Here is a 14,408-nt window from a genome sequence, read left to right on the forward strand (position 1 = left end):
TATTTTCAAATAATTTCTCCAATTTAAGAGGTGTATTGCTTGTCTTTAGACTATGATTTTTGTTGTGGTTACTTCTGAAAACAGAAGAGGAATCATTTTAATCATCAAAATATATACTTTATATTCCTTTACAAAGATGAAATATTCAAGAGGAAAAAGGCTTCCTTAGGTCTTCAGAGGCATGGGAAAGCCACAGTCTTACAGAGTCACTTTATACCTTCTTCAGGTCTTCTAAGTGTTAGGAAAATCTCTTGACTTTAATGCAGATTAATGTAGTCTCTAGAGTCTTGGATTTTTTTAAGCCGACGAAAACAAATGCCCCAGTGCTGTTAGGTCTAAAGGTTCCCAGAGGATGCCTGTCACAGAGTGAGTAATGCTAGGACTCAGGCAACTACTGTCCTAGAAACTTGTAGGTTGGCAAAGGTCACTAGAAACAGCTAGCACTGCCTCTAGGAAATATGTAAGGAAATGTCTTGTGATCCACTGCTCTGGGTCCCCTTACTTCTGTTTAAGATCAAAGAGATGAAAGCTCTATCTTCAGTGAATGAAATATTTTTAATGTATTTATTATGTTCTGTCCTAGGATGGGTGCCTACATGTGTGATGGGGATACAAGAGGGGGTGGATGGTAGCAGAGAGCCAAGCAAGCAATTACAATGCTGTGAACACAGTCAATTTATAAATAAAGACAAATATAGTATGAATAAAGAGCCCTGACCAATTTCAGAAGGTTGTGAGAGCCTCCAAAAAGTGGCCTAATTTGACATAAAAATGGCAAGTTGGAATTAGCTGGGGAATAGTTCAGAGTAGTGGCGTGGAAGAGGGAATAGATGTGCGAGGGTCAGAAGTGAGACTCAGCGTGTCTGGTTAGAAAATTACAGATGCGGAGGTATTGCTTAAGCTTAGAGTATAAGGGGCTAATGATCAATCGTGCTGCCAAGAAGGAAAGAGGGCCCAACCACCAGCAACAGGCAGAAGACAGGTAACCAGGGCTGGCCTCTGAGGACAGCCCCTTTGAAATGGCTCTTCTCACATTGATTTTTTCACTCAACCTTTTGATTACTCTGTTCATAAAATATGAATGACAACAATGTGCACAATACTGTGGGTGAAACAAAACCCCACAGAACTCAACCCCTGTCCTTCAAGTTTCATCTCTTTGCTGGATTTGATTTTCTTTAAGTCTTAGCTCAGTGTGTAGAGCTCTTCTTCTGAGATGGGGTAAGGAGCCCCTTCTGTGTACCCCACTGTCCTCTGTGCATGTCTTTATCAGAGTCTGTGTCACACTGGTTGTAACTGCTGTTCCCTGTTATTAGACTGGCACCTCTAGGCAGGCAGGGCCCTCTTTACAATGCTTGGCATGTATCTGGAAAGAGCATTTCCTAATGAATATGTGAAAAACATATCAACAAAAATTTTTTTGTGTATTCAACAAACACAGCTGACTAGTATATGGCAATTATTGATCTAGATGTCAGAAATTCAGAGGGCAACAGCTCAAAATTCCTTTCCTCAGAGGCTTATGTTATAGAATGACAGACTATGACAATTTCCATGTAAGATTTTTAGCAAAGTGCAATGTCCTTTAGTTTCTTGGATTGTTGTTTGGATGAGATTTGTTTTCTGATCCATTCAACTCCAGGCTCTTCTGTTTCTTTTATCTTCACCTGGAAATAATACGCAAGAATTTCTATATTGCATGATGCCAAGCAAATAAAATAAAATATTAATAACATTGACCCACAACATACCTTGTTCATTTCCCTTTTAACTTGATATAATTTTGCTTTCATCTATATACTTTGCTAAAATCACTGTCTTAGAAGTTATTATAGTTCTTTTGAAATCAAAGTCTGCATTCCATCCAGCCAACCACCAAACATTTATCATGTTACTATTATTTCTCTGGCACTATGCCAGTTGTTTCCAAACTTGAGTGTGCATACAGTCAACTAGGGTGATTGTTTACTAAAGTATAGATTTCTGAGTCTCACATCCAGTGATTCTTATCCCGGAGTAGGACCTAGATGTCTCAGTCCCATCAAGTACACCAAGGTGATGCTGATGCAGAAATAACACTTTTGTAACACTAAAAGGAGATACCATGGGACTAACAGTTTAGGAGAGGAAAGCAAACATGGAATCGTTGACTTAAAAGTTTCAGCAGCAGTACATTTTAGCAAGACTGGTTTTTTTGTTTTGTTTTGTTTTTTGATCAAAGAGTCATGGACCTTTTAAAAAAATGATGGCGGCATGGACTTTTTCCTCAGAATAAAGAAAAAACACAAAATTTTATTTACATTTATGTGTGATTCAACTCCGTACTCACAGTCCTTGGGTAAGAACACTTGGGATTAGTCTATTTAGGGGCACTAAAGAAAAGTGGTCAGTTCTACTGGGGTTGAGGATGTGCCCTACTGGTCACATTGGAGGAGAATGAAGGGGACTGGGAAAGACTTCATAGAAGAAATTCTTGGTGATTTGTGAAATGATTAAGTGTTCCTGAGGCAAGTATGGAGGATAGTGGCAGAAGGAGGAAGGACTTGAGATTCCAGCCAGAAGGAGCGATGTGGACAAGCACACAGATTGGGACAGAGTCTGCCTTATTTAGAGAACAGGAAATGTCTTGTATGTAGGAGGTCATTGTGCTACAGATAACAGAGGGCTATAATCCACGATAAGGAGTTTGGACTCTATCTTATACTAATTGTGGAGAGAAATAAGCACACTGATGATTTTGGTCAACAGAAGAATCTGCTTATGCATTCTGGAGGCTTATTTGCATACTTATTACAATATAATGTCCAAGTACAACAAGAGAAAGTATTTCCTCTTTGCAAGAAACCTCAGACAATGCCTCTCAATGGTTTTCAACATTCTATTCACCCTTTTATTCACCCTTTCCTCTCTCACTTTCTCTGTCTTCCCTTAGGGGATGCTGGAAAGAAAGTATCTTGCTGGTCTTTAAACAGAAATAAAAATGAGAACAAGCCTACCTCCCTTGAACTTGTTTATACTAAAAAATCACTAGTGTTGATCACAAGTTTTACAATGTCCTGACTTAATTTTTGGTAAGAAAGCAAAACCTATAAACTCTCTGAGATGGCCGTTGGCCTGGTCTTTTAGGCACCAGCAGAAGGTCCAGCCAGGGAGCCACTCACTGGGAGCTGGCTCTATCAGTCACTCTTGACCCCAGGGGAATCAAAATATGTTTAAGGGACTGTTTGTATTTTTTACAAGGGTCTTAGGGCCGTGTAATTCATTTTGACACTCAATTTTTTGATGTATACTTAGAAAAGGGGAGGAATACTGGAAGAACTATTTATTTTATTTTGAAATAGAAACAGAGAATCACTACGGCAAGTATTTCTGAACCTTGGAAAATATAATTTCATTATCACAGATCTCATGAATATATAGTTTAATGTACAGATCAGAGTATATTTTCTCACTACTATGTAAAGACACTGAGTGATAACAGTATGTGGGTTTGCTGTTTTCTTTAGAGAAAGAATTTATCATGAGTTTTAAACATATGTAAGCTTCATGTCTGTCACTGAGAAATACTGAGAATTATATTTTACTGGGATTTTGAAACAGGAGTCACTGGCATCAGTATTCCTAGTGTTGAGGGCTTGAGAAGACCTGGGAGTTTGATAAACTCATTTTATATAAGTTATATATCATATTAGTGTTTGTAAGTATAATGTTTAATGTTTTAGTATACATTAAAAATATATACTAACAAAACAGATGAAAAATCAGTGTACAATTGGACAGGTATAATGAAAACTAATATCTAAAGCAATCATAATAGAATCAGAGAATAAATGAAACTGGATTTTCTGAAACTTCCCATTATTTAGGCCAAAGTTTTCTATGACTCTGGAAATGTGTCCTTCTTAATCACAGCACAGATTCTCAGGACCATCACTATCTCAAACTTTTTTTTACGCTTTTTATCTTCCGCCATTCCACTACACATATTCGAAGATAAATAGCATACCTACCTCAGGGTATCTGAGGCTTAAGAAACAAATAAGATAATGTTCTCCTTCTTAGCATAATGGTTAGGGTAATGTGCACAAATTCTAGTGACTTCCCAATGATCTAGTTCTCTCTGAAAACAAATGACACTAATTAAGAACGATTTAATGAGATAAAGCTTTCAGGAAGTGGACATATAGTTAAAGGATAGGTTGGCATGGGTGATCGTTCCAGAATTTTTTTTCCCAGTATCAATTATAAGTAAATAAAAGAAAACAAACAAACAAACACGTGCTCAATTTAGCCAATAAAACACCCTATTATAGGACAAGAAAAACAAGATTCTCAAAAGATCAGAATTTTAATTTATTAAAGATAAACGTTTGAATTAAAAGATCGTTATTCAGACCATCTGGATTCAAAATAATGTAGACCTTAAACTAGGCAGTCGGTCAGCCAAGTGCCTCTTCTATTTCTTGTTCTTCACTTAGTATTCTGCTTGCTCTATATAAAATAAGAAAAACTTTCAAAGGATATGGGAACTGATGGGTTTAAAAAAATTGGTCCTTTTCATCTTCAATTTCTCCAGCTTATTTCCCATGTGCATGTCTTCATTAGCTGTTTCCATCATATTGTTTTTACCCCTCTCAGTGCACTCCTGTATGTCTATCGAGGTCAGAAATGTTTATACTTATTTAATTTAGACTTAGTCATTCATATACTTCATATTTACTGAGCTACTGTGTATTTCATTGTTAATGATTAGGGAAGTTTGATTTTGTGTTTGATTTTTTTTTGTTAATTTTTGTTGTTATTTACTCTACATAGAGCAATCTTTTTAAGGGCTTTATATGTATTACTTCATTTAATCTCCACGACAATATTAGAAGGACATTACTATTATTAGTGGCATTTTACAGATGAGGCAACTGAGGATCAGAAAGGATAAGAACTAGATTGCAAATCCAGACAGTTGAGCTCAAAATCTCTGTCATGTTACACTCTCTCTCCAGACACAGGGTATGTGACACCATTTTACCCTTCATAAGCTAATGGTTTAATTACTTACCTTGTGGGTGTAGGGGAAAGGAAGAAAAGGAGAGAGTTTTGCTTAATGCCTTTGTTGTTAGTTATTTTATTTATTTATACTTATTTTGTACCAGACAACCTATATCTGCATTATCTTTATATGTGGATTTTTTTTAAGATACTATAAATCTTTATCATATCCTTGGTTCTTGATTAGCCAAACTATACATTACCAATTGTTTTAATCTCCCTACTTACATTCTCTTTTCTTTTGAAATTTCTTTTGAACTTTTCTTCTTACTTATAGATTTCTATTTGCTAATGTAGATCATTGTCATACAACTGTCCCGGATATATATTCAATCACTTTTTTATAGGTGAGCTGACTTTGCTTCGTATCTTTTCCTATCATTTTGTCACATGTTCATTGATAGATTCTTGCAAATAAGTAAATGATTCTGTTCACTTGTGGACAATCGAGTAACAGAATATATCCCCCAAGATGTGAAAACGTCAGTGCCAACTGACATGTTCTGACATCCGTCTTTGCTAATGGTGCCCCTAGCCTTTTCAGCAGGGCAGGAGTGGCATTGAGGAGGGTGGAGACAGGCCTGGAGCAGCAACCAGGAGTCAAAGCCATGTTGGGAAACTCTGTCAGATTGAGTCATTGCTACCAGGCTCTGAAAGAGAACTATGAAGGTCATTTTGCATTTTCTCAGTAATTGTGAGAAAGACAAACTAGTTCCATATGGTGGCGGGGAGAGAAATCAGTGCCAAAATAAAAATCTGCTCAGCTTGTCAGTACCTAAGACCTTAAAGTTCAGCTATCTGAGAGTCTGTCTACTGTTTAAAAGAGTTGAGGCCAAACTTCAATTTGTCATACGTGCAACTCCCACTGCTGTGGATCATGAAAGAGACTCTTGGCCCTCTGAGGACAGTGAAGATGGAAAGATGTGAAGATGAAACGTGAGTGGCAGTCTCTTAAGTAGACAAAATTAGTAAGAAACTGGATTCATGAGATTGGCCTGCTTATTTTAAAGAAAAAGAAAAGCTATAGAATTCTTCATATGATACATAGGGATATTTCGAAGCCTATTCTTCCATAATAGAACTCATTATTGTCCTACATTCATAAAGAAATATGATGATTTAGCCTTTCTAGTTATTAAAATTTCTAAACTTGAAAGACAAAGAGTAACTATATTTTCATCAAAAATGACTAGAGGATCATGACTAATTTCAATGGCTATCCATCTGTTTCATTTCCCCATAAGATACTCATTGAAAAAATCAAAATGCTGACATTCTTTATAGTCATTGGCCCAAAGGCACTCATAAATTTTTTTAATTAAAAAAATACATTGAAGAGGATAAATACCTTGCTTCAACTTTGAGGCTGCCATTTTTGTCACATCAAATTGTATTCTTTATAATTTTTTTTTGTTTTTGTTTTATTTTGGTTTTCACAGTTTCTTTATTTCTGTCCCTCGGCCAAATGTTTTGTTTCAGAAGAATGTTTTGTTTTTATCTCCTAACATATCATTCTTCATGCAGGCCACATCTGTATTAGCTGAGCACAAGAAACAAATGTCTGGGATTCCCGTGGTGTTATTTTGGGGGAAGTATTCTCTCTAATGAGTCACACTTCAAGATCCTTTTCACTGTAGTCAGATACAAAGCCAACTTTGACCCTCTGTATATTGACTTTTGTTGGTAAAGTGAAAGTCTATTTGGAACAAATATTAGCTGCATAGAGAAAGTCATGCCTACTTAATTATACATAAAGCCATTAGAAATTAGCCAGAACCACTATTAAAATGAATCATCTAAATATTTTATTTGAGCCTAATTCAGATAAGTTTTCTTGTCTAGCTACAAAAAACTTGGTGTTAATGAGTGACCAGCTCTTAGTTTACTTGTATCAAATAACGAGATGTGACTGTCGGCATTGGGTCAATAATTGGGACTGTGTGGTAGGTCAATAGCTGCTGCAGAAGAGTGAGCCCCTTGGGTATGAAGAGGACCTGTCCTTTACTACACAGTCCTTCCCAGAACCCTTGTGGGGCTCCGCAGAAGCACAGCTGTTCTCATCTGCAAATTTCTTAAAATAGTTTTGTGAAGAAATCATTTTTATGAAATTCCATCTCGATCTCCCAGTGTAAGGGAACGTCCCTTCCTTAGAAGAGCATAAGCCACTTCTTTGTGACAGCCTCAGGATATAGATGTGGGGGGATGAAGGCCACTGTATGCAAATTACAAGCTCCGCTCATTCTTGTACAGCAAAAAATAAAATACATTATTCCTCAAAATATTGGTCCCTTATACTTTTAAATCACTCTAACCAATATGTGCCACCGTTTGCACTGCACATTTTGGGACTTTTCTCCACTTCTTTGTGTTTTAATGATTCCTAATCTGGGCAGAACCTTAAGGAAATATTTTCACATCTCACTAGATTATTTCTTTTTTTCAAAGTAATTTTAACTGAAAGATTTACCTTAAGCATGTTCTACTTTTCAGTTTGTTTTCTGATAACAGTTGGCTATGCACACAATGCAAATAAATCATTCAGTAAAATGAAAGAAATAATAGGAATTAAAACACAACCTCTCTTCCTTTACTCTATCTGCGTGATACTTTGAACATGTTTTCATATTCTGGAGTCTCTGAGAAAATAAGAACAAAAACAGAACTGAAAAGATCAAGAAGGTATAGAAGAGTGTACACACACACACACACACACACACGCACACACACTTAATTATTTGAGTTGGATGAACAAGAAAGTGGGTACCTAGCTAGGTATCTTGAGTACCTAGATAAATGAAATGCAAAAGCTAGTCCTCTGAAAATGTGGTCCAGTTATATTTGGTTATTAGAGTTATTTACATTTGAATATACTTTTACTTACTACCTTGAATCTACCAAAAATTAATTATTTAGGACACTCATCATCCATTTATTCAATGAACTTTGAGGTCTTTCCGTATCTCATAGACAATTCTAGATTCTCGTGATTCGAAGATGAGTAAAACACAGTCTAGGCCTCAAGGAGGTTACCGTTTATTATGGGAGACAGCTAAGTAAAAAGACAATTAAAATATAGCCAGTCAGTAACATCATAAAGATACCTCTTTGATACTCTTTGAGGTTATACTTGAAACAAATTTTGAAGAATGGATAGGAGTTCAGCAGCTATTCAAAGCTGGAGAGGGTTTTCTGGGACGAATGCCCAACACATGCAAATGTATTGAGAAATGTGAGAGCGTGTTGCTATGTGGGGACAAGCGATTGGGTAAGGCTGAAGCACTATGTGCGTGTGCAGAAAATAACAAGGGTTAGAAGGGGTGAGGGTGGGGCTGGTGTGGGGGAAAGAAGACAGGAGACAAGGACTAGACTTCAAAGGCCTTGTAAACCACAGTGAGGAATTTGGACTTTATTCTTTGACTGTTTGGGAAATAACTGAAGGATTGCAACTAGGGTAGAGCAATGACGAATGCATGTTTTTGAATGAGCCACATGGAACATGGATTTCAAGGGAAAAGGAAGGAGAGAAACTCAAGACAATGAGACTAGTCATAAGACTTTATTGCACTAATCCAGAGAAGAGCTGCCAGGACTAGAAGAATGACCTCCAAGTCTTAAATAGATCTAGAAAAATGTCTCTTTACTTAGAGAGCCTAATATATAGCATTGATAAGTTTTGTATAAGGGAAGGTCAGGAAAAAATATTTCAGACTTCATTCTGACCTTAACATACACACTTGCATACATATTTAGAGATACATAAAGGCACCATTAAACTTGTGACAATTGATAATATGTTCATACATTAGCTTCCAAATGATGTTGGAGAAGAATATGGCATGGAAAAGTGGTCATAAAATTATATTTGAAAATCATCTTGTAAAGAAACATGTAAAGTATAATTCTATTTCTTTTTGTATTTATATATGAGGAGAAATTATTTTTGCAAGGTATCTCTAAAGAGAGAGATGAAATGGGACGTGGGCAAAAGCTGTATTCATATCACTCAAAAATGTAAAAATGAGTTCAGACATATGTGCACTTAAAAATAAATAATATTCTGTATTTGGAGGGGGAAAACAAGGAAAAGACTAAAATTATATAATATGTCAAGAATAGCTATTCTTGGTGATGAGTGAGATGTGGGTTGATTTTTATTTTCTTTTTACTTTTCTTTATTTCTCAGATTTATAATTGTGCATTTGTATTGCCTTGGTTACATAAAGAAACAATTGTAAATTATAAGACTTAGACTGTAACCCTCATGTGAAAGGATAAAAGTATAAACTATGTATCCAGCACACAGCAATCACTCACTTAAAATCAGCTAAATATTTATGTTGAATTATCTGAAAAAGATACTACAGAAAATCGTTGTAACCTAGAAAGTCTGTCTCTATTAGACTACTGCAGGGCAAATGGTATTGACTTACCATGAGAAAGAAGAGCTTGAAGCTCTGACTTGGGTGGGGCAAAGGCAATGCATGTAACCTAAACATTGGTACCCTGGTAATATGCTGAAATAAAAAAACATTAAAGAATATAAAAAAATTAACAAAAAAAAAAGAAAGAAAGAAAGAAGGCTGTTTCAAATCATAGAGAAGCCAAAGATCAGAGTTGGAATTGTCATTACTCATTCAAGGGCCCCTGTGGGATAAACTCACCCAGTCCCAGGGGAGCAGGAGATTTCAGGCTAGCAGAGTCACAACTACATAATTTTCAAACAAACGACTTTCTGATTACAGTTTGGCTTTCTGTGTGAAATTCTAAGGAGACCATGAAACTGGGTTCCCACAGTGCTCCACGTTGACTGTAAATGGAGACCTGACAAAAGTCTCTGTTAGTTTCGCAAGTGTGTGTCTGTCTCTGAGAGGCTAAGGACCTCCGAAAAAGTGATCAAATCAAAACTGCAGACCAGATCTGGAAGATGGTGAAGTCACCCAGGTAATAGGCCCCAGAACTCCCTTTCCTGATCTATTACCTTACTTTCCCCTGGTGAAACCCACCTCCTCTTGGGCTGGCTGCAGCCTCGAATGTGAAGTGTCACTTAAAAACATTCTATAATTTTGCATCACCAGTGACTTTTAGCTTGCCTCTCCAGAGTTTTAAAATATGAGCTTGTATGTGATAATTCAGCATTAGAAAGTTATTTGGACTACTGTTAACTAGACATTGCATTAATTATTGAAACCAACAAAACCTGACTGGGGTTTAATTGTATATTTTGCTCTGGTTCAAAACTCTCTGCAGAATATTTGAAAAATACCTTGCACACACAGGCAATCGTATTGTCCTTTGCTAAAACAATATCCAACACCACAAAATAATAATGGCACATATATATGCCTAGGTACAAACAAAAGTTAAGTTAAATATACACCTCCAAATACTAATTGATCTTTGTTATTCCAGTTTGATAATAATGTAATATTTTGCTCAGATCTAGCATAGGTCCTAGAAGTGTCTCACTTACACAGAGATATCAATCACCCATTAATTATACTATGGGTGGATAGGATTCACATATACACAGAAGTGGTGACCTATATGGATTTGAAGGAAATATTGCTAGATGATTCTGGTAAGACCATTGTGTTGGTACAGAGGAGCAGTGTTGTGTAGAGTTAGAGAGAGGGGGTAGAGTGTTGGCCAGAGAAACCTTGAGTATCGAGCTGTCAAGACTGACAACTTCAGGTTAGCTACTCTGAGCCCTGGGGAGCCAATGAAAGACTTGAGCAAGTTTACATTTGTTCAAAGTACTACACTACCCAGAAGGATGTGAAAGTGGCACATAGGATTGATAGGAAATGAGCAGACATCAGCCAAGGAGCTACATTCAGCAACTATTGTGATGTGTCCACTAGTTTTTGGATTCTAGGACATTATTCTTCAAAATGTTCTCCTTGGACAGTCTGCAAAGAGTAATCTGAGATGATAGTTGAAAACAAACACTCCTGGGCCTTGTGAATAGACCTTTTTCACAAAAGATCAGATGATTTATTACATGTACAACCGTTGGAGGGCCACTGATCTAGGTTAATGCAAATTTTATATAAGAAATGTTTCTAGAGAGTAAGATAGGTTCTTTGAATACTGCAACAATTGAGATTAAACAGGTTGGATCTAGAACTTAATTTTAGGAATACCACTTGAATATAAGTCCCTCAAAGACATGGGTCTTTATCTGTTTTGTTTGCTGATATATCTTGAATGGTAGAATAATATCTGGTTTATTATAGTTTGTGCTCAGCAGACATTTGTACAGGGAATGCATAATAATTAAATGCTTGGGTTTTTTTATTATTTCAAAATATAAAGGGGTACAAATATTTTTGTTACATGAATATCTTTTATAATGCTTAAGTTGGGGCTTAAGCCCATCACCTGAATAATGTTCATTGTACCCAATAGGTAGGTTTTTACCCCTCCCATTCTTTCCCTACTTTCTTCATGATTTCCTATGACCTTTATATCTCTTTGTGCCCATATGTGCCCACCAAGTAACTCCCAATTATTACAGAGTAAATGTGGTGTTTGTTTTTCCATTCCCAAGATACTTCACTTAGGATAATTGTCTCCAATTCCATCTAAGTTGCTGCAAAAGACATTATTTCGTTCCTTTTTATGGCTGAGTAGTACTCCATGGTGTGTATGTGTGTGTGTGTGTGTGTGTGTGTGTGTGTGTATACACACTATGTTTTCTTAATCCACTCGTTAATTGATGGGCATGTAGGCTGATTCCATATCTTTGTGATTGTGAATTGTGTAAAAGCTTGGGTTTTAGAATCAAACACAACTAAATTCCAGCTTATGTAGCTTCTCTAAACCTTTGTGTGCAAAATGGGGTCATCACAGATTTAATGCAAAAATTAAACAACAGCTGGGGAAATCATTTAGCAGAGTGCCTAGCACAGAGTAAGTCCTCAAAGAATGAGATTTATTACTTTTATTGCTATTAAAATAAATTTAGCACATCTGCAGTGTTAGATATTAATGGAGTGACGTGCTGCATTAGCACTCTAAAAGGGATTTTTGTTTATAGATTAATACCTGTAATAATAAAATAAACCAGTGTTCTTTTTCTGAATTCGGCATTATCAGAAAACCATATGAGTTTGAATATGTATAATAAAATAAACACACAGGCCATAGAGAACTTTACCAATTTGTAATTTAGAATCTTTCTTTCCTGCTTTTCTTTCTTTTCTTCTCTTTTCTTTTTCTTTTTTATTTCTTACTTCCTTTTTTTTCTTTCTCTCTTTCTCTTTCATTCTTCGTTTCTTTTCTTTCTTTTGTCTTTTGCTTCAGATAGCTTGGGTCTTATAGTGGCTTGTTGAAAGGGCTGAGTTCAAAGAAGAGAGAAAATAATGAAAAAGGCAAACATTCAACAAGTTGTTCTTCTGGGTTCTGTTATTCTGTCAAATGGCTTATCTCTCTCTCTCTCTCTTTTTTTTTTTTTAATTTCAGGTTGTATTTAAAGGGTCACACTGGGACAGCAGGAAAACAGAGCAGCCTGATCTTACATGGTGCTGATTTCAGCACCAAAGATGCGGATAATGACAACTGTATGTGCAAATGTGCCCTCATGCTCACAGGAGGTAAGTCCTGTGGGGTCATTCTCTGTGTTTCATTGGTTTGAAGCCTGAGGTTTCTTCCCTATGAGAAAGGGGTCTGATCTTCTGGTCAGGAAACTGAAGAGCAAGTCCCTAGGATCATTTTCTTCTGCCCTAACTTACCCTGTGTTCTTGTGCAGGACATTCCTAGCATGTTTAGAGGTTTGCCTCCTTCCTCAACATCTGTGGTGGGACTGTGCTAAGTTTGGTTCTGAGTAAATTTTTTAGTCTCTTGTAGAACTAGTTGTTCTATCTTCTAAATAATCATGAATATACTCTTAGTGCAATGAACAATAATTTGGGGATTGAGCATATAGAGCAATTACTTCTTACAAAATGCTTTGCAACCGTGTAGTAGAGTTTATTTATAATTTATAAAGAGGTGTGGTTAAACCTAAAGTTATACAACTCAGACAAACTATACCAGGGTTTTGCATTATTTGGTATTGACCTTTGTGAGATATTTTAGCTAGTATAGGAGATATCATTAAATAATATTGTATCATAGAGTAAGAAAGTTAATCCTTTTTTCACCTCTTCAATATTTTTCCAGCCTTCTGATTATGCAAAACAGAAAATCTCACTTTGGTCCTAGTATATCTGTAATGCTTCTTCAGTACTTACTAATCACCCTTTTTACCAAAGAAAGAGCAGACCCTATTCCTTAGGCTCAGAGCTTTGGTTAGGTAATAGCATTTACCTAGAATTAAATAATGTTATTTTGTTTTAATGTTATGAGTTTTATATCTACCTTCTATTATAGCAAGTGGTACTGGTTTCCTCTTTAAAGCAATGATATAAACTTTGCATTTTAAAATGCATTCACAATATTTTGTACTTAAAAAAATCATTGATTTAAAGAAAAATATTAGTTAAATATTAATAAAAGTTACAAATGAATATGGCAAACTCCGTGAAATTAATTCATGACTGACTGAAATTTAGGAAACACTAAGCTAAAACCCAATAACAAATTATGTAGCTCAAGAATGTTATAGGCTCTGGCAGGAAAGGAGTTGGAACTAAACAAAATTACAAGGGAAATCTCTTTTTCAGTGTTTCTCCTTTCACAATTTTAGTGTTTCCCTCTCTTAATGTAATAGCAATCACTCCCACTTTTAACTGTTCTGACATTCTTTCTGTGTTATTCTATAACAAAATATATTTTCATACCAGTAAGGAAAAAACTATTCTAATCTAATATTTTCCATTCCAAAACACTGTATTGCTACCATTATTGTATGTTACTACACATGTTGTACAATCTTACTTAAACAACAGACCAACTCTGTAAGATAGCGGGGAGAGAAACTCTTATCTCTACTTTGTACATAAGGAAAATGAAAGTGAGTTAATGTTCACCATTTTATCCTCAACATCTGGCACAGTGGATTGTGACACATAGGAATTCAATAGAAAATATGACACATGAATGAATGAGTGAGTGACTACCTTGTAGCCCTTGAAATCACTTTGAAATTTTAAAGCCAATGAAATGAATGATTAGGTTGACATTTTTCTCATCAATTAACAGAACATATGAAAGTATGGAGGGAAGGTTTTGGAGAAATCTTTCCATCTTCCTCTTCATCCCCAATTACCCCTTTGTTACTACTACTGCCAAATCACAGCCCATGGACTCCCCAGCCACTCCACCCATATTGGCAGCTTTTCAACGTGAGACCAGCCCCAGTATTATCAAAACCAACCTGTTATGATTCTGCCTCTATCATACTCTTTTCCTTAAGCTTT

At 36.0% G+C, this 14,408-nt stretch overlaps 1 protein-coding gene across 1 annotated transcript in view; it reads left to right on the forward strand.

The window, feature by feature from the left end:
• Positions 1-14,408, forward strand: part of ANGPT1 (angiopoietin 1) — a 307,389-nt gene that overhangs the window by 282,993 nt on the left and 9,988 nt on the right. Inside the window, exon 7 of the mRNA XM_012645300.1 lies at positions 12,356-12,641. Within this exon, the coding sequence (XP_012500754.1) occupies positions 12,356-12,641 (286 nt within the window). The remainder of the gene's footprint in view (positions 1-12,355; positions 12,642-14,408) is intronic.

The sequence above is a fragment of the Propithecus coquereli genome, unplaced genomic scaffold, assembly GCF_000956105.1.
Source record: "Propithecus coquereli isolate 6110/MARCELLA unplaced genomic scaffold, Pcoq_1.0 Scaffold23, whole genome shotgun sequence".
Taxonomy (NCBI): domain Eukaryota; kingdom Metazoa; phylum Chordata; class Mammalia; order Primates; family Indriidae; genus Propithecus; species Propithecus coquereli.